The sequence below is a fragment of the Conger conger genome, chromosome 3 (assembly GCF_963514075.1).
Source record: "Conger conger chromosome 3, fConCon1.1, whole genome shotgun sequence".
NCBI lineage: Eukaryota > Metazoa > Chordata > Actinopteri > Anguilliformes > Congridae > Conger > Conger conger.
In genome coordinates this window covers 12452536-12473401 of record NC_083762.1, presented here as the reverse complement: position 1 = coordinate 12473401, position 20866 = coordinate 12452536, and the positions used below count along the sequence as shown (strand labels likewise).

The 20866-nt window shown below is 46.0% G+C and overlaps 2 protein-coding genes across 6 annotated transcripts in view; one reads left to right on the top strand and one right to left on the bottom strand.

Moving 5' to 3' along the window:
- Window positions 1-981: 981 nt before the first annotated feature.
- Window positions 982-9297, top strand: hdac3 (histone deacetylase 3). Its single transcript, XM_061234201.1, has 15 exons — window positions 982-1178; window positions 1834-1916; window positions 2343-2485; window positions 2988-3069; window positions 3413-3469; window positions 3611-3666; window positions 4160-4293; window positions 4451-4531; window positions 5195-5268; window positions 5353-5417; window positions 5972-6061; window positions 6880-6938; window positions 7216-7295; window positions 7394-7551; window positions 8473-9297. The coding sequence occupies exons 1-15, from the start codon at window positions 1124-1126 to the stop codon at window positions 8540-8542; spliced, it is 1287 nt and encodes a 428-aa protein (XP_061090185.1). The 5' UTR covers window positions 982-1123; the 3' UTR covers window positions 8543-9297.
- The window catches only part of myot (myotilin), a 28532-nt gene continuing 16857 nt past the window's right edge, over window positions 9192-20866 (bottom strand). For 2 of the 5 annotated variants that reach the window (XM_061234200.1, XM_061234199.1), the window contains 9 exons: window positions 19096-19998; window positions 18402-18543; window positions 17543-17644; window positions 16426-16463; window positions 14528-14660; window positions 13835-14042; window positions 13077-13242; window positions 11882-12015; window positions 9195-10249 (listed from right to left, as the gene is read on the bottom strand). In XM_061234200.1, coding sequence (XP_061090184.1) covers window positions 10119-10249; window positions 11882-12015; window positions 13077-13242; window positions 13835-14042; window positions 14528-14660; window positions 16426-16463; window positions 17543-17644; window positions 18402-18543; window positions 19096-19998 — 1957 coding nt within the window. In that variant the 3' untranslated portion in view covers window positions 9195-10118. Of the gene's footprint in view, window positions 10250-11881; window positions 12016-13076; window positions 13243-13834; window positions 14043-14527; window positions 14661-16425; window positions 16464-17542; window positions 17645-18401; window positions 18544-19095; window positions 19999-20866 lie in introns of all 5 variants that reach the window. The other 3 variants (XM_061234196.1, XM_061234195.1, XM_061234198.1) reach the window with 3 other exon arrangements.

Sequence of the window (20866 nt, the reverse complement as noted above, 5' to 3'; positions counted from 1 at the left end):
TTATTTAAAGGGAAAATAACCCAGTCCCGTTGCGCGACTATGACCTGAGTGAGATTAGCCTTTAATACGTGTAGTCAAATTTGGATGGGGCAACATAAATGAGACGCAATTCAAATAGCCAAGATGTTTCAACAAAATAAGCAGTAGTGAAAAATATTTCGATTTGTACGCTTTGGGGCATTTATTCAATTATTAAAAGCTAAAACCCTCTCCATTACTTATGTTCTTAAAAAAAAAAAAAAAAAAAAAAATTCTTAAAAATAAAGTTTAGGTTCACTAGAATATTTGCAATTTAAGAAACACATTGGCTTTGTTTAGAATGTGGGCGGCATCGGCTCAGGTAAGAACAGTCGGAGGGTGCCGGTTCGATCCCGCCCTATCCCCCAATTCCTCCTGACGAGCTGGTTGGTGCCTTGTATGGCAGCCTATCGACGTGGGTGTGTGAAAGCGTGAATGAGAAGCATCAATTGTACAGCGCTTGGAATAAAGGCGCCATGTAAATGCTGACCATTATCATTTACATGGAGCATGCGAGATGAAAACACAAAGTACTGTAGGTATACGCCATTTAATAGAATAATGGCCGATAAAAAATGGCATGTGCCATATTTTACATTGTTCCATTCAGAACCGACATTAACTACCAGATAACTGGAAACATAGCTTGATTTTATACAAATATGCATTAATATATAATTTGTCTATGCTTCAATAGCCGATTTGTCGAGGAATGACACACAATACATGACCAACTTTATAAATAAATACGATGCTGGTTGTAGGATTCATATGGATGAATAATTCGTGCTTTGAAATAGCCTACATATCGGTCTTGTTTCGTGAGTTTTAAGTAGGCCTACGATTTTACATTTATTTCAAGACGAAAAAAGGACACTTCCACTTTAAACCGAACCTACACACCGAAAACGTCATTACAATCCTCAGATTCGTGTCGACTTCTGATGACGTTTATTCGCTTTATTCTGTGTTTACAATGGCGGCTATGGTGTTAGCTAAATGAAGGAAATTCATTTATACAAAATCACCGATTATCTGATATTTTTTAGATTAAGCGTGAGAAACATTTTTGTAGTCCACTAGGTTATATACAGTTTTCGGTACAATGACGAATAGAACAGCATATTTTTATGACCCGGACGTGGGGAACTTTCATTATGGTAAAATGAGTCTTGTGTTAGCGGGCTAGCCAACGATAGCTTTCTCCTTTCATTTGACTGTTTCAGTCTAATAACTTTAATGTTAGCAAACTCCGCAGCTAGCGAGCAGCATATATTTTTCATGCGCAGTGTCCATCATCTGTTTAATTCTTCTTGGTACTAACGTTACAGCAAAATCTTATAACCCCGAATTTCAAAGCAAAATGCAGTTTAGCTAATTAGCTAATCAGCTTTTGATAACGCTTACTTTCGAATGGAGTTAATCAATAATTAGGTGTGATAAATATTCAGTTCAGACATTGAAATATGATTCTGTATATTCTGAATTAATTTATTTTCCCAATTGAATGTAGAGTATGAAAATGTGATTCGTTTACTGTGTTGCATAAATTATTTTAGCAATCTCGCTTGGAAATTGTTAATCGAGACATGGGTTTGTGTTTGAAATGATCTAATTGGCTGGCTATGCATACTGTAGATGTACTGTAGATGGTGCATAAAATATTTAAGATTCGATTATCGTAAATGTATTTATCGAATGTAAAAACCCAATGTAAATTCCAATAATATTAATTAAATTTGCGTTGTTGTCTGAAGATGGCTAGCTGGGAAGCGGTGTAACTGTAATTGTGACTTTTCTTTTCCCCCCTCAAAGGTGCGGGACACCCAATGAAACCTCATCGGCTCTCCCTAACGCATAGTCTTGTTCTGCACTATGGCCTCTATAAAAAGATGATGGTATGATTCATTTATATTTAAATTGTGGCCAGAGTTCTAGTTTTCCAGGCTATTCTGTTGAATGTAAATATAATGATAGCTGGCCCAGTGACTGATAACCTTTCACTGAAAACAATGTTAAAACCTTTGGAAAGAATTCACAGTTTAAATGATTGGCTGTTTATAGGCATTCAGACAGACTCAACTTTAAAGCTTTAACTATTATTGTAGTCTATGTTTTCACTGTGAATTCAACAGGTTGCTATGTACCTTAATTTTCATAGATTTACATCACTGGCCCCTTTTTTTTGATCAAGGTATTTCAAATGACTTTATATTTAGTTAGTATTTAAGCATCAGAAATCAGCCTTTGTGGACTGTTGTTTCATCCCATGACAGATCTCACATGTATCCTATGGTATCTCTGTGACCCTGTTTTTTTTTTAGGTGTTCAAGCCATACAAAGCGTCCCAGCATGACATGTGTCGGTTCCACTCTGAGGATTACATAGACTTCCTGCAGAAGGTCAGCCCTAACAACATGCAGGGCTTCACGAAGAGCCTCAACACCTTCAATGTAGGCGATGACTGGTAAGAATGACTGACTTTGCACTATATACAAGTAGTGAAACAGTGTCACTGTTCGCAATCGTCCATCATTTGCAATAGTGTCGAGATAAAAATAAATAAATATATTTTCATTTTTTATTTATATTTACATTCCACTTTATTTTATATCGATGTTTCTATTTTTAGTATTAGTATCTTTATGTTGTCTGCATGCACCCACTAACCACAGAAAATTCCTTGTATGTGAAAACTACTTGGCGATTAAAGTGATTCTGATTCTTATTCTAAAATAAAACCAACCAAAGGAATCCAATATAAAAGGAAATAAGAGCAGAGATAATGGTTCACATGTCTGGCATGAATTAGAAGTGAAACAGTCTGTCCTTGCTTTGTGCTTCAGTTCAGTGAAATGTCAATGGCACATCATCTTCTTCTTGGCTCACTGTAGCCTGTTGTGACAGATGAGTGTGGTCCTTTTCTGTCTGTGTGCTTTAAACATTAATTGATTCTTGTCCTCTCCAAGCCCTGTGTTTCCTGGCCTGTTTGAGTTCTGCTCCAGGTATACCGGAGCCTCACTACAGGGAGCAACACAATTAAACCACAAGGTAGGCCCCTCTGAGGCACACAGACATGCGCACACACACACTCACACACGCACAATCACTCACCGCACACACCTATATACACACACACACACACACACTGCTCTAGAGTTCATCAAAACAGAACATAAGTTGGTGCTCTGGTCTACTAAAACGTATATATTTTCTTTGTGTCTTCTCTATATACCTCACCTATGTTTTAATTTTAACTTATTCTTAATCTAACTGGGAATGTTATCAAAGTATTTAAAAACCTTTTGTCATCAAGCTGACAGAAATAGCTGATGTTTTTGCGTTTTCAGTGTTAATAGTGTGAAAATGATAGAAGAATGTTTTCTCCTGACAGATATGTGACATTGCCATCAACTGGGCTGGAGGTCTCCATCACGCCAAAAAATTTGAGGTAACCGCTCCACTCCAATAATAAACATGTCATGGAATTACTGCGTTGCTGGTTTTCTGTTATCAAAGGCTTTGTTGTATATTTACTCTGTTTAACTGAGAAAAATGACATCATGACTTGTATTTTCACATTTCTCCTTAGGCCTCTGGATTTTGCTATGTGAATGACATTGTCATCAGTATACTGGAACTGTTGAAGTAAGTACACAATGATTTTCTGTCATTTTATTACATCTGTTTAATTCTTGTGGTTGGAAAAAAAAATCTTACGGGAGAAGAAAATGTTTCTCTACAGTGAAACCATGTTTAACTGGTCAAGTCCTCCACACATTTTCAACCTTCACACTGGGTGACGATTGGAGATGACATCTGTGAGCGAGGTCTATTGAACACAGAATTTACTGTAGAAGAGTCTGGAGTGTAGACGGAATGAAATGAACCATGAGATTGGGCTCAAACCCCAGGCTTATTGATGTTTCTGTCTGCTCTAATTCTACCACAAACGGTGAATTTATTCGGCCTTGTTATTGATGGGCTGTCGATGATGTCGGGACAGAAGCCAGTGGGTGAAAGGATCTTCACGGCATATTTTCCCTGACCTTACAGAAGATGAGAGGTTTCTCTGGGTTAGTGAATGCGCAGGCGTTTATTGACAGGGAGGGAGTAATGCACGTTCCTGTGTGTCTCGCAGATACCACCCCCGCGTGCTGTACATCGACATCGACATTCACCACGGCGACGGGGTGCAAGAAGCCTTCTATCTGACAGACCGCGTCATGACCGTGTCCTTCCACAAGTACGGGAACTACTTTTTCCCCGGGACAGGTAAGGTGACGTGCGACTAGGAGCAGAATAAGCAAGCAAGCAAGCAAGCAAGTCTTTGAGGGCTGTCAGTGACTGTGCCATGTGTGTGTGCATCTGCGTGTGTCTGTCCGTGCGTGCGTCTGTGTGTGCGTGTGTGTGCGTGTGTTATTCTCTCCAGGTGACATGTACGAGGTGGGGGCGGAGAGCGGTCGGTATTACTGCCTCAACGTGCCGCTCCGTGATGGGATTGATGACCAGAGTGAGTGCCCTCTCCTGCCCTTCATTCCCCAGCTTAATCCTCATACAATGCCCTGCCACTCTGTCTCTGAGAGCCACACGTCTCAGTAAATATCGATCAAGTCATCTCATGCTGGGCTGTCCAGTCTTATCCAAAAAGGACCAGGGTTGGCTGCAGGCTTTTGTTATAGCCCTGCATTAAGACACTTGATTCTATGTCTCAAGCTCTTCACTGAATTCATTACGTAATTAGTTTAATCAGGTGTCCTGGTGCTGGGCTAAAACAACCACACCTAAGATTGGACTACACTGATCCAGTAGTTATTGTATTACGTATTTGCTGAATTACAGAATTACAGAACAGCTTGCAAGTTAAATGTGCTTTGAAGACCAAATCCAATAAATTACTCGCAGTTTATGAGTTCATACCTAATGCTGAGTATATATATACTATTAATCACAAAAACGATGTTTTAAAATTGAAATTAAATAAAAGTTTGGTCAGGAGAAAATACATGAATTATTTGGTAACCTTTAGGTTGAGTAAATCCAGAAACCTTTGTGGACCATGGACAGGACTCCAGCCATTGACCAGCATTAGGGCTGAATTCATTACTGTATGATTTCATGAATGCAGTTTATTCTGTGTATGCTGACATGGTCTGTCTCTTCTTTCTTCTTTCAGGTTACAGACAACTGTTCCAGCCTGTCATCAAGCAAGTGGTGGACTTCTACCAGCCTACCTGCATCGTTCTCCAGGTGAGACCCCTGCTGATGTGCTAGCCGTTAGCTCTGTTTTATCACGGTGGTTATGGTTGTAACTCTGCTCTGCTGCTCCTCCAGTGTGGTGCCGACTCCCTGGGCTGCGACAGACTGGGCTGCTTTAACCTCAGCATTAGAGGCCACGGGTGAGTGTCTGAGCAAACCAGGAGAAACTATCATTGTGAACTTACGCTGCCACCTGCTGGAGATTACGTAAACCTGCAAGTTTGAGGAAAAAAAGAAGAAACGTCTGTGGTCTGGCCTGCAGTGTCAGCATTTAACCAGGGGGGCGATAGAGAGCCGCAATGCCTGCCAGGAGGCTTTATAAACCTTTTTTGCTTCGGTACGTTTCATGTAATCATATAACTAATTTATTTATTTAATTACTTTGTCTAATCAACTGTAAATCCCTTTGGATAAAAGCATCAGCTAAATAACAAATTATTATCATTTATTTGACCAGGGTATATCTCAAGTGTAACACCAGTCATTTTTTAGGCCTACAGAATGGTCGTACACTCCTGCTATAAATTAAATGGTTATACTTTGATGCACTTAAATGTGCTCTAGAGTTGTGATTTAGTGTTCAAAATTGAGGTGCACTTAACTCTACCTTAAAGATGAAAGGACATATTGAATTAGACCCAGTGGTCAGAGTGGTCTGAGGTGATGTAATGGGTCCCCTGCTCTCTCTCTCCAGGGAGTGTGTGGAGTTTGTGAAGAGCTTCAAGATCCCCCTGCTGGTTCTGGGAGGAGGAGGGTACACCGTGCGCAACGTGGCCCGATGCTGGTGGGTGTGCCCTGTCACGGCCTGTTGTCGCCGTTAGCAACACCGGCGTGATGTCATCGCTGTGCTGGGAAGGTCAAACGCTAGTCTGCTATTACTGTTCCCAGCAGTAATGGAAAATAGCATCACTATTATGGGCAGTAGTGACAGGGCGGTAGTAATGATGTCACTGCTGTTGTGTACAGTAGTGACTTGGGTGATGGGTTGTACACAGACAGATGTTTCACCATTGTTATGGACCATAGTGATCATACTTGGGTCAAATACATAATTGTTCTGGATTTAATATACTTTTCTACTCTTGAATGATCTTGCCTGGTGCAATTAAGCCAACCAAGAGGACCAGAAGGCGGGGTTTGCTCTATCTGGGAGTTTTTTGTAGGATCCAATACACCAGATGAGCTCAGTATTTGAATCCGAAAGCATTATGTATTTGAGGCAGGTCTGATAGTGATACGCTCTCTAATTTCTAGGGCAGTGGTGACCTAGTCATTCGTGCAGTTAAGGTTTGAATAGAACACTGCACTTGTAATCTAAAGGGGCGTGGACTGATTGAGTGAGGCTATTGTACTGTGGCATTTTTTTAAAATGAATCACCTAGTTAGAAACCAACTGATTGTGTCTCATTTATAGGTCTAATCCTCTGAAATGCTGCTGTTAACAATATTGAACATTCAGTTCAACTTTCTATATTTTCAGATTTAGTATTTTTTTATTGTATATTTTTCCTGGCTCGTCTTTCCCACCTGAGTGGTAGTGACATTTGAAATGGGTTGAAGTGCAGAGTGTCTCTGAACTGTGCTGTGCATTTTCAATCTCAGGACCTACGAGACCTCTCTGCTAGTAGAAGAGTCCATCAGCGATGAACTGCCTTATAGTGGTGAGTGTGACCATGCTTTTTTAGTCGCAACGAAGCACAGAATGGGCTGCCTACACTGTGTGTGTGTGTGTGTGTGTGTGTGAGATATACTGTTTGGTCCGTTCTCACTCTACTCTCTCCTTTCTCCCTCCTGTTCATTCACTCTACCTGCTGTGCACTGTCTCCACCTGTACTGCATTTTTACCCTGTCCCCATCTCCCCACCCTCCTCTTTTCCTCTGCCCCCCTCTTCTCCTCCTCTCCCCTCTCCTTTTTTTTTCTCTCTCTCCCTTTCTCAGAGTATTTTGAGTATTTTGCCCCAGACTTCACGCTCCACCCAGACGTCAGCACCAGGATAGAGAACCAGAACTCCCGACAGGTCAGTGGGGCCTGTGGGCCCGGCTCTGTCCCTTTAGCTCATCCTCTGCCCTCTGACCTCTGCCCTCTGACCACCGACCTGTCCTCTGTGCCCCTCAGTACCTGGAGCAGATCCGCTCCACGGTGTTTGAGAACCTGAAGATGCTGAACCATGCTCCCAGCGTGCAGATCCACGACGTTCCCTCAGACCTGCTGAGCTACGAGCGCGCGGACGAGGCCGATCCTGACGAGAGAGGCTCGGAGGATAACTACTCCAGGTGCGCCTGCCGCGCCCCACGCCCCGCGCCCCCCGCCCCGCGCCCCACGCCCCGTGCCCCGCAGGGCCGCTGCTGTACCCCACAGCTGGGGCTTTAAATGGGCTGTTTCCATGAGACAACGTTCTACATATCATAATTAATAATAATGAGTTGTTTAGCTGACGCTTTTATCCAAAGCGACTAACGATTGATTTGTCTAAGCCAGGACATATCTCCCCTGGGGCAGTGTGTGGTTAAGGGCCTTGCCCAAGGGCCCAAAAGCTGTGTGGATCTAATCGTGGCTATGCCAGGGCCTGGGCCACCAACCTTCTAGGTCCTAGTCATGTAGCTTAACCACTAGGCTACAGTATCACCCCACTCACAAACCATTACTTACTAATAATGTTACAAAATAGAAAATATTGTTTCTGTATGTTGTAACAGTTTTTTAATCGCAATACAGCACAGCCAGGTGCTTTTCATGAATACAGTCATGGCTGCAAGAGCTTCTCAGCACTCTCATGCCCTAATACTTCATTAAATGATGATCTCAAGTGGGCTAAATGCAATATAGTGTCATCAAACTTACTATCCGACTATCTAACATGCAAGTCGTGAACCGTTTATGAAAAACTACATAAAAAATGGTTGTGTGGTTTATGGTTTTGTTTCTTTTTAAGCATGCCAGCTGTTACCCGTTTAGCACAAGAAGTGAAAGGGTTGGGTATTGTAGCTTCAGTTGCTACTGCAACAAAGAAGGGTCTCCTTTCTGAATGGGAACCTCCACCATTAAACAGTGGCCATTTTCCATCCATCAGTTTATGATGCCTCAGGCAGTTTCTGTCATGATCCTCTTACCATATTACAACCCTGCCAACCCTGTATTAAAAAAAACATCATTAACCAGATGATAAATGCTGTCCTCTTGATTCATGTCAACAGGCCGGAGGCAGCCAATGAATTCTACGATGGTGACCACGACAATGACAAAGAGAGCGATGTGGAGATCTGATTGGTCGGCCCCCGCTGAAGGCGTTTCCCTCTGTGAGGACTGCGGTTGGGTGGGAAGTCTGCCGACAGGCATTACTAACCGAACAGTAGAAGAACCAACAACATTATATAACTCTCCCTACAGATAAAGGACTGTCTCTCTTTCCATCTGGGTGACTTGACTACAATGTTAGAGTGAGGCGATGGAAGCCATCTTAAAACCAGAGTTCTTTTCAATTTTGTCCTTTTTTTTGTATGTACATGAATTGTTGTTTTGAATGTGTAAAGGAACTATCCCCCCCCCACACACACACACCGAAATGGTACAGTCCCCTACTGTATGAAGCACTTCCTCAGAATGGCCGGTTAAATGCGAAGGGGTGGCCTTAATTGGACAAAGTGAGTTGAGTTACAGACCTGTGTGTTTTTGAAGCTCTCGGTTGACATCCTGGTGGCTCTGCCGGAGTGACCCTGGACAGGGAGGAGGTGACATTGTCCCTGTTTCCAAGGTCGAAATTCAAAGGAACTATTTCGGTAATCGTTGGTTTCACCCTTGACAGTCATGTGGTCATTGAGTGCATCGTCAACCTCTGCCAGTCTAGCTGAACCAGCAGTCTATACCAACAGGCAGGTTACAACAGACAACCTTCCACTATGTATACACATATATCAAGTCAGAATGTGTTTAACTTTTTTTTCTTTTTTTTTTATTGACAAGAATACTGTTTTTGTAACAAGAAATGCAAATAAATGGGACAAATAACCCAGTCGATTTAAGCTGAATAAATTTGTGAAAAGGACAAACCACACCAGAAATGAACTCTATAGGAAATCAAAGAAATTAACTATAAAGTATGCATATGAAGTTGACCGCATCAGGATCTAAACAGGCAAAGGTGATCCTAACAGTGGTATTTCCCCTTCAAACCCAAAATGTCCAGTCCCATGCTGTCGGGGACTTAACACATTCATCCATATTTCATTTACGCAAACAAATGTAGTTCAGCTGTCACTCAAAATCATAGGGCTCATCGTTCCCTAGTGGGGTGGGAGGCGTTCAATCCTTTCCTTACTGGCAAAACTGGGTAGCATTTACCAAGATGGTCAAACATTTCAGTTCCAGCATCCCAATAAATAGTTAATATATTAGAATCATTTTATTAGCTTTTTATAGAAAGAAAGCCGGGAGGGACGTACATTCTCACTAGAGACAGTTTGGTATTGTAAAAACATGTCATAGACGGTGACAACTTTAAAATTCTAACAAAGGCTAACAAGTCATCCTCTAACCGCTACATCTGCAAAAACCAGAGTTGTGGCGTCCGACGCGTCGGTCGAAGGCCTTTTCAACACAAACATACGCACAGGAAGCGGAGGGGGGGGCGGCGGGTGACGGACAGCCTCAAACTAAAGTGCATTTGAGAAATGCGGGGGTGTCCTGGGGGGGTCACGGCAGTGTTGGTTTCCCGCCAGCTCCGACGCCCTCTTCCTCTCGGACAGGAAGACGGGAACAGCTGGGATCCCTGTGGGACAGGTGTGAAGGGCAGCACACGCATACGGGCGGGAGCGGAGGGGGGGGGGTGGGGATGAGGGGGCGTCTATAGCTCATCGCTCTCGAACAGGGGGGCCGTCTTCTCTGGGGTGCTCTCCGCGCTCAGAACGGAGAGGCTGCTCAGGGCTGGCCGCACTTTCAGGTGCTTGCCTGCGGGGGCAGCCTTGTTCAGCCGAGCTGGGGGAACAGAAGAAGTAGCGCAGTTACAGGAGGAAATGCAATACAAGAGTAACAGAGACAAGTCTCCACAGACTGCTCTGGGTACATTTACCCCCCTGAGAAACAACCGAATGTATAATGCTATTACAGGAATGTGTACTGCCAAAGCAATGCCAGTGAACTACGGACTGCCTGAATATTGCGCAGAATGAATATTATGAATACATTAGTTTTAATTTGGTCAAACAAGCTGTATTTACCAAGAAAACAAAGGCACTCTCTTTTGGGAGTATCTTAAAACAAGGCTACTCCTGCCCATGTTTCAGCGCAGATTCTGCATCCATTTATAACACAGCTAACATTTGAATGTGCCCCACACTGAGGGACACAAACTGTCCCATACACAGACCGAAGTCTCCGGATTCAGCCCCACAAAGGAAGCTGCTCTTCGGGGCAGCAGTTTGCGTAAGAGCCGTGCGTGGCGCCCCTGTTCCCCAGCCAACATCGCTGCGGCCCGTATTAAGCCTGGATCCAGTTACAGGCCGCAGCTCGGAGGGGGGGATGGGGCTTGAAAGACTATCTTTCCTTGTGTGCGCAGGCCAGGGCACTGCGCGGTCGTGGGCCGCCATTACGTCCGCTACATTACAAATAAACCGGGGACTGCTACTCCAGCGCAGGAAGAAACGCGGAGGTAATCGAAAGGGCCTGCGCAAATTTACACAGCGTTCGACAAACCGCCGGGGGTTCGGTTTACGCGCAAGTAAACAGACAGCTAATTAAACTCCCTGCCTTTGTTTCGCATGACAGATGGTGTGTGGTGTAACCGAGGACGAAATGTAATAGGCACCGATAGTGTCTTGGGACAACGCGGACCTTTCCCTTTCTCTGTGGTTAATAGTCCTCTGGACTACTACAGACGCAACCGATACACCGTAAGCCAAGGGACAGTGGCAGTCGGAACAATGGAGTCAATTTCCTTTTTTTTTTTTTTTTACAAAAAAAAAAAACCTCACAAGAATTACCCGGAACCAACGCCCAATATTTGCCCCCTCTGCAAACATTGAAATGACACCGTTAATTCAATTTGTGCCCACCGGTTGTCGGTAGCGGGTACCGGTACTGACATTTCGGAATTTACAGCCAGTACGGTAAACATCCCACTCCGTCACAGGACAAAGGTGGTTCTGGAAGCGGTCCCTTTTGACAAACAGATAAATAACCCCTCGCTTTGTCAAACCGGCACAGAGGTCAGCAGGGAGTCACATTAAAACAGCAAGCAGAGCATCAAAACACAATGGATTTTCTTTTTGTTTTGAGGGGGAAATGGTCTCATTTATGAAAACATTTCAATACGCATTTAAGTTTGCATCTGCCTTGAATTAGCCAAGCATGGGTGCAACACTGACTAATAGACTCCCTCTTCCTCTGTAGCCTCCAGCCCAGTTCTTCTGCATGAAAAGTATATGAATAATTCTCTGTTTATGCATTGACCCTTTAAGGTGTGACATCACAAACATGTGACTAGAATGTTCTCACTACTGGTGACTGAAAGCCATGGAGTTCTAGATCATACTCATGAATTTTGAAAGGACATTCTGACAAAACCTTCCATTCAAACGGTAAGTTAGCGTTCCCCCGGAGTCTGCTTACTTCCCACGTCCAGCCTGGCGTTGCAGTTGGACATGCCGGCCTCGTTGATGGCCGACAGCGTGTACCAGCCCGCGTCTGCCTTCTCCACCCTGTTGATCAGCAGGCACAGCCTTCCCGTGTTGTCCTGGTACATGCTGCAGGAGAGAGAGCAGTTTGCCCCGTTTACAACCAGCCACTGCTGGTGGCAAACTGCATGCCGGGTGTCTCTCCCCCCCCCCCACACACACACCCCCCCTCACACACACACACCCCCTGGCTTGCGACAGCCCTTCTGCCCTGGGACCGTGACCCACCCGCAAATTTATCCGCCACACCCAGGATTGGAACCCTGGCACTGGCACTGTGAGCAGACCTGGATCGCTCCAGCAACAGTGTAACATAAACTCTCACCTGCACACCACTTGGACACTCGTGAATTCATAAACCTGACACTAATAGCATTCCTCTGCATTCGAAAAGGAAAGGCGATGCCTTCACGTCAAGCTGCACAGTCATCGGGGACTTGAAGGTACGGTAAACCAATACGCCGTTTGGCGCCTTCCTGAATATTTCCGAGATTTTTATCTGCGTGGATTTATAGAGCTGCCAGACCTTCTCCTGTGTGTATTAGAAATGTAAATGCAGCCTACTTGTCAATAGAACGAGCCTGGAACAGTGGAACGCACAGGTGTCAAAGCCAGTACACACCACAGTCATATCACATCCCCAGTTTCTGCATATGCCAAACTAAATCTATGAAAATGTGTTGAAGTGAATTTGCTTTGTATTTGCTTCACAATTCCATTCAATTCTGTTACTACTGCCAGAGGGCCACAACAGTCCAGCGCAGGGCAAATGCATACCTTTTAGTTCAATCAGCACATATGGGGCCAATTTCATGAACACAGATTAAACCTAGTCCAAGACCAAATTCAATTTTGAATGGAGATTCTCCATAGAAAACTAAATGTAGTCCAGAACTAAACCCATGGACTGCTAAGAGTGCATGGTCTTCACCAGAGGGGGAAAGTCCAGGAGTCAAAAAGTAGAAGCCTAGTGTTTCTTCCTACCTCTTGCCTGAAAGATTATCCTAATCAGCAAATCCAGGGGATTGTGACAAAATACTACATCCTGGACCTGGATTTTCCACCACTAGTCTTCACCTCCTCCACAAGGTCAACAGGCATCAGCGAAGAAAGTGATGATTAATATTCACCTCATCCTGTTTGGGTCGATGTGGAACATCTCTTTGTCCTTCTTCCAGTAGAGCTGGGGGGGAGGGGAGGCCACCACCGTGCACTCCAGCCTGACGGTGTCCCCCTCCAGGGCCCGAGAGTTCTGCATCTTCTGTACGAAGGTGGGGGGGCGCAGCATCTCCTGGGCTGAGGGGGTAAGGTCAGAGTTCATCATGGACTGCGATGAGCATTTAGTTCATTCAATTCCGTTCTGTTTTATTTGCAAAGTGTTTTTTTACAGAAGACCGTCACAAAGACGAATAGCAGGTGAACACCAGGCCTGAACCCCCAAATGACAGGCAGATGAGGCAAAAATGTTTTTAAAAATTCATAGTGATCCTGACTCACTGTACAGATGGCCTGCGGATCCCTTCATAATCTGCACTCTTAAACATTTAACGCATGCAAGTTCACAAATATGTGACTAGAATGTGTTCTCGAACACAGACCTTTCAAAAGGTTATTGAAGAATGTTTCTGATCGCCTGTCTCTAGTAACTGCTGCAGCTAAGTTGCTGACACGGTGTTTCATGTGGCATCTCTGAAGCTAATGAAAACTGAGCAGAGCAATTCAATTATGAGTAAAATATTCATGTGCTCTTACCGGAAGCGTAATACGCAAGCGCACTGAGGTTAGCTTAGCTCTGCGCAGGTGTGCAAAGCCTACACGTAAGTTGCTTTTCCAAGCGGGAAACGTGTAAATGAAGTGGCGTTTGCGTGTATGTATGGGTTTCTCTCACCGATGACGTCCAGGCGCATTGAGAAGCGGCTCTCCCCGGCGCGGTTCTTGGCCACGCACTCGTAGACGCCAGCGTGGTCCACCGTCACCACCTCGATGATGAAGGAGTGGAGGCCCTTCTCGCACACCAGCATCTTGTGGTACTCGTTGGGCCGGATGGCCTGTCCGTTCAGGTACCAGGACACGTCCGGGATGGGCAGGCCCCCCACCTGGGGAAACAGAGCCGTGGTGTGAGGGGGCACGGGTGTGGAACAACCCGCCAGACACACTCTCAGAATGTAAAAGTGCCGACAAAAAGGTACCAATGCTTGTCATCGGGGTGGTACCCTCTAGGTCTGCAAAACTGCAACCCGAGCAATTCATTTGTACCTTTTTTTGCTTGTAAACACTACTTATTAATACCCAAATTGAACATTATTGTACTTGCAGGGTAAATTTGGGAAATTTGTGCCCAGAAGAACAACAATTTCCCTCTAGTGTACCATTATTTCTGTGTTCTGCTTCTTTCAACGAGAAAGTTCTTATGTGTGAAGAGGGCTGCTGTGGTCAGCTTATGCAGAAATATATATAGCACACATCCATGTGATTTTGGTCCCAGTTCTGCAGTGTACGGGTGTTTCTGGCATTTATGACACCCAAGGCAGGACTTTTAATGTTCTGAACCCTGGGCTCTCCCGCTCTGAGAGCCGCCCACCTTAAAGTCAATCCTGCAGAAGCGCCCTTCTTCCACCATGAGGTCCTGGGGCACCTGCAGGAAGCGAGGAGCGTAGCACTTCTCCTGGATCGCCGGGCCCTCGTTGCCATCTGTCCCAGAGTGCTGTGCGCTCCTGAGCGAGAGGAAGGAACACATGCAGGGGTCCGTTCACTTCAGGCGCTAACCAGACCCTCAAATGTCAGTCTGATGGGCTTGCAGAAACACAGAACCACCCCATGGTGTTTTAATCGGAATCCAGTTTGTCAAAAAAATCTGAAGTGTTTTAGTTTTGTAAATTCTTGTTAAACTTTAAAAAGAAATCTTAAATTGAAAATATTAGGTTCTTTTAGGTTTGTTGGCCTGGCATGTGAAATTATCTTATCCCATTGGAAAATCTTGAATTGAGTCAAACTGTCTCACCTCATTGACAATACTTCAGTCTACTTTAGCAAAACATGAATGTTAGAAACACAATTTTACATCTAAATATGAGACTAAAATGCTTGGGTTTTTTTTTCTTCCAGTGCAGTGTAGGGCATTATTGTGTCAGCGTTTATGAAACGTTCAAGCATGCGGAGGACTGGACCATTCCACACCAGCAATATAGAGTAATTTGGCAGATGTAGTTTATCAGGGCCGTGTCCATTACTCATACGCAGGCTTGCGTGTTCTGCAGCACGTTGTGCAACCCATGTACCGACTGCAGCTGGCTTCTTACTGACTAACCGATGATGCTCCTCGCTAAAGGGCAAGGCAACCTTCTCGCCAGGGGCATGAAGGCTGGAGGCCACGGCCGCCTCACCACGCTGTGGACCCACCCAGCTGACCCGGGGAGGGACGAAAGACATCATCCCCGTGGAGATGGGTCAGGCCAGTTCAGACGCTATAAATGTCCCCATTACCGCACGACGGAGCCGGCCGGGCCGGTGGAAACGGGCACGCATTAGCGCCAGGAAACCCAATCCAAATCACGCCCAACACCCCCTCACGGTCCCCACCCCCCTGCCCTCCTCCAAGGCCACTTCCCCATGCTGCAACGCCAGTGTGTATCTCTGGGACTGACTGACTCACCGAATGATTCGACGCTGAAAAAAAATGTCTGTTTTTAGCATTTTGAATAAGACTTTTTTTTCCTGAAGCAGAAAATATTTGCTTGTTTCAAGTTACAGTTTGCTTCTGAAATTCTCTGAAATTTCACTTGTCATTTTCACTAGTCAACTTTTTTTCACAGAAAGTAATAGATGTTAAGTCTAAATATTAGACTAAGATACTAAGATTGACATATATTTTGTTTTTTTACGTGGTTTCTCGTTCGGTCGCTGAGCCTCTCACAAAGGATCACATGCGGTGACACATTTAGCCATGTCTGTTTTTCGCCTAGCAACAATACCCGTTCACCCTTACTTAAGCTGAATAACATCAGTTAATATCCTGCTGTGCAAATGGGTAATGTACACAAATGCAATTCAGGCCTAAGTTGCCATGGATAAGTGTCTGCTAAGCCAATAATGAAGAAAGACTGATATGTTCAGACTGACTATATTCAGACTGGAGACTGAAATGCTACTCTAAGAAACGTAAAGGTCACTGCATTAGCTAAGTACACAAAGTGAGAGGTAAAACCATGGTGATGGCAATGTTTTAAAAATCTATGTGTTGAGTCCTTAAACACTGCAAATAAATCTTAACCAGCATTTTAGTCTTGTAATAAGGGTATAGATCTTATTTTATTCTCAAGGAAAAAAGTCACTCTTTGCATGATAATTCATACCTCATTGGAATGAGTCAAACTGGCTGAGCTTATTAGCAATATTTTTTGTCTTATTTTGCAAATGATTTAGTGGAGATACTTATTTTTAGTTTTTTGTAGTGAAGGCCGTTTATGAAGCAATATTTACCATATGCCTCCAGTGTGTCTTCCTTCTGGTGAATCTGGCTGCAAAAACAAAATTAGGATTTAAAAAATATTTTCCATGTAAAATTGAAGACAGAACTACATTATCACACCATAAGTGTTCATAGAGAAAATGTACTTTGTCTAAATCTCCATCCACATTCGGTGCCTGAAAATTGGCAAACAGGGCAGCAGTGGAGGACAATGGCGGCCATCTTGTCCACCGTGCCCCTGGTTTCCAGCCCCCACACTCGCGGCGTGAGGCGACCGCACGTGTCCGGAGGGGGTTGGCTCGCCTGGCATCCCACGCTAGCCTCCATTGTCAGCAGGCACCCGTGGCGCTGGGACCTCGGGCCTGCTATTTACGGCCCTGTTCTTGGAAGGCCGACGCGGTTTGGCATGCCCGTTATCTCTCCGAGCCAATGACAGACGAGCAAAGCCCCGAACGCTCCCCCCCCCCCCCCCCCCCCCTCCGATCTGCCATTGTGTGGTGGGCCCCAGTGACGGACAGTCGAGGACAGTACACACTGTACCCCAAACAGCAGGGGGAATGCCAGCGCACACACAACACACACACACACACACACACACACACACACACACACACACAACGTGCCTCTCGGAATGAAGTTAAATTTACCAACAGGCATCTGTTAAGACTTCATTAAGCACATAACATAATACAGAGATTTATCTTCACGCCTGCAGCAGTTCTTCATTTTTTGGGCCAAAATAAATCCAAAATGGAAACCGACCCCCATCACCCCAGGGTGTGCTAACTTATTCCCGTTTTCTGAGACAGATTTACTGTTTTTATTCCTTTTGATTTGTCGGCCTGCTGCCATTTTGTTTCAGAACGCAGGCCCGCTTCCTCTACCACGCTTCATTAAGAGCGCTTGGCTGCCACTCTAAAATCACCAGCGTTCTCTGCACAGCTGCGCGTGCTTCTGACACCACGTCCACTTGGCTCCTGCAGCGGACTCTGGCGCCTTCGCCGACACCTCCGTAATCGCCTCCGCACACATTAAAGCGACGGGGCCGCACATTAAAGCCCGATTAAATTATTCAGGGTCATTAAGGAGGGGTTAATGGGTTCAGGGAGGCGAGTTCATGGACCGTACCTGCTCCGATTGAGAGTCCGGGGAATTCTCCAGATCGAAGACGGAGGCTGCACTGTCTGGACCCAGCAACCTGCGAGCCATGCGCTCCTCGTAGGACAGCTTCTGTTCCAGGACGAGACGCCGGGCCACAGGTCAGGGGTTTTATAGCACACCCATATGAAGTTCAGATTCCAGCCAGTGGACCTTATCTAACAGCTGCTGCTGTGAATTAATCATGGCACAAGCCCACTGAGACCGGCCCGCTGAAATGGGCCAAAGCCCATAATCCAAAGGCAACTTGCCATTTAACTGGAGCCATCCACTCAATGCACACACCAATACCTCACTGCAGCAGACACACACAGACACACACAGACACACACAGACACACACAGACACACACAGACACAGCTTTTTCTTCAAATATATATATTTTTCATTATTCTTTATCTTTATCTGTACACAATGAAGTTAACTAATTAAATATGAACAGCAATGGGCCAGAGCACATGCTTTTAAAATGTATGACTAAACGGGCGTAGGTTTGGGATCCAGTTTTTCCCTTTACTTGGGGATAGAGTTTGAGAATTCTGCTGGGGGCTTAGCAGCCTATAGCCTAGTGGTTAAGGTGTTTGATGCTGGACTGGGGCCCTGGAAGGTTGGTGGTTCAAGCCCCAGTGTGGCCACAATAAGATCAGTGCAGCTGCTGGGCCCTTGAGCAAGGCCCTTAACCCCACATTGCTCCAGGGGGGGATTGTCCCCTGCTTAGTCTAATCGACTGCAAGTGGCTTTGGTTAAAATAAATAACAGTAATGTGGCAACAGGACCCCAGAGAGACAGGTCCATGTCTGGGCCCGGTTCTGGGCCCGGTTCTGGATACCTGGCTGTTGTTCCTCCTCCGCGCCTCCTTGCAGCGCAGCTTCTTCTCCAGGTCCTGGATCAGGGCGTCCTTGGAGCCCTGGATCTCCTCGTCGGTGGAGACCGGCCGGGGGGCAGTCTTCTTCAGGATGGGCCGGGGGAGACTGGGGAGCAGAGAGGAGCGCACTGAACCCGTGCCCAAAAACCACACCGCTACGTCATGCTACCGAGCTAAAACAACAGCGAGGTACAAGCTGTGTCAGAGTAAACTGGAAAATGAATGGGACAGAACAGGAAAATAAAGTAATATAATTGAATTAAATTAGAGTATCATGCAGGGGGAAATCTTGGCACAACATTCAGCTAAATAACTAAAGATGAAAATAACACTGTGCTGCAAAAAAGACTGTCTTACTATAACAAGTGTTCGTCTAGGAATGAGACTTAAGATCTTGGTTTTTCTCTCAGGCGGAAAATATTAGCTTGCAAAAGTTAGTGCTTGCTTGACAAGTGAAATTCTTGTTGTTCTTGTCATTCTTTTATCATTGGCAAATCTTGAAATGAGTAAAACGGTCACCTCATTGGCAATATATTAGCATCTTCTGCAGTAATAGAAATAAGATTAAGTCTAAATATAAGACTTTCTTCTGGTTTTTGTTGTGTGACTACTGCTGTTGGCTACACGGCAGTGGCCATTCTGTTTCTGCAGTACACACCTGTTGGTAGAGCCTCTGTAGCTGGCAGGCAGAGACACAAAGGAGGAGGGGGCCACACTCTGCTGCAGGGTGGCTGTGGGCTTGGGGAGGGATGGGGACAGGCTGGGCGGGGTGGCGGAGGGAGGAGAGTTATTGGCGGGCAGGGACATGGGAGCGGGAGGGGGAGGGGGGGACTGTGGGGAGCGGATCGGGGAGGTGGGTTTTGGGAGGGGGGCGGAGGCGGGAGCAGGGGCGGGGGCCGGGTTGGGCTGGGAGAGGGTCTGGCATGGCAGGATGGAGGACAGGAAGGCGGCGGTGGAGGGGTGTTGTGGCTGTGGCTGGGGTTGTGGCTGTGGTTTCGGTTGGGGATTTTGGGGAGATTTTGGGATCAGCGTCACACTGATGCGCATGGGGGTCGGGGGCGGGGGCAGGGACGGGGGGTCGGGGGGGCAGACGAGCGGGGCGGGCAGGGGGTCCCGGGGGGAGCCCACGGAGGAGGACGTGGGGGTGGGGGAGATGGGGGAGCTCAGGGCGGAAGAGGAGGTGCTCCCGTTGGGGTAGGACGAGGGCGACTGCTGCACGCTCTCATAGCTGGGCGCCTGGAAGTGCGGTTGGGACTGGATGAAGTGGCGGGGCCGCTCGTAGTTGAAGGCCGTGGGCGGGTACAGGGTGGGGGTGAAGGTGGGGAGGTCGGCTACGCTCATGTTGCCCCCGGGATCCTGCTGGCTGCTGTGGGCCTGGCTGTGGGCCTGGCTGTGGCTGGTCCTGGGCAGCTCCGGGGAGGGCGTTCGATCCTCGGCGGGTGGCGGTGTGGAGGGGGAGCAGGCCTCGGGTGTCCCACGGGATATGGAGCTGTGGTTGCTCTCGCCGGCAGGGCTGTAAGGCTCGGCTGCGGTTTTACTTGGCTCCTGCAATTCTGGAGATCTGGAGGGCGGAATGAAACGGGACCAGATTTCTGCAACGTGCTCCAATGACACGGCCAACCACAGCAAGTCCAATATTCCCAAGTGTCCGTATAGTGCATTCCATTTCACACTTTCAGGTGTGAGATCACAAATGTCATTAGAATGTTATTTTCTGAACATTCTAATGCTGATGTAATGATCACAATTGAAAGCATTGGAGTTCTAGAACTTTGACTTCGTTTTTTTTAACTTTCCAAAAGACTTTTCCGATTAAATATACAAAACAGTAAAACACCAAGCACTCGTATAGAGTATTTTGAGAACAATCGGTTGGCTAGCTGGAGACACTGCACCTTTCACTGCTTGCTAAATATAGCTGTGTGGTGTTCAGAGGCGAGGACCCTGAATGCGTAACGGAGATGAGACCACTGGAATGAGAGGCACCCCGTGTTCCTCTTTAGAGCTAAAGAGTCCCGCGCAAATAAAACCAGAGCCTGTGGAGAGGGCTGACATCATCGGGCAGGTGCAGCTCTTTACGGCCTCCGCTGACGCACATGACCTCACGGGGAGGATTGTGGGTAGGAGGAAAACGCACAGGAGCTCCCTCAGGACCCCTCCGTACGAGCACAACATGAGCCGAGAGCGACGTCATGGAGTCGCACTCCCCGAGAAAATCACACGCCATTTCTTTACTACACTTAGGCATGGCAACTGAGATCCAATAAAGCCCAAACACTGCTAAAAATCTGTCTTAAGTAGTTCAGTCTTATAATTTTTTTCACTCAAGGAGAAAATGAGCTTGTTTTAAGTTACTTTTTTCTCGACAAGTGAAATTTGCTAAAAAGACTTTAAATCGAAATATGAGACTAAAATGCTTTTTGAGATTG

Bases quoted from the DNA above. Each gene is read 5' to 3' on its own strand.
- hdac3 (XM_061234201.1), top strand. From the start codon at position 1,124: ATGACGAATAGAACAGCATATTTTTATGACCCGGACGTGGGGAACTTT. The intron at 3,070-3,412 runs GTAGGCCCCTCT...TTCTCCTGACAG, and splicing joins CAACACAATTAAACCACAAG to ATATGTGACATTGCCATCAA. The intron at 3,667-4,159 runs GTAAGTACACAA...TGTGTCTCGCAG, and splicing joins AGTATACTGGAACTGTTGAA to ATACCACCCCCGCGTGCTGT.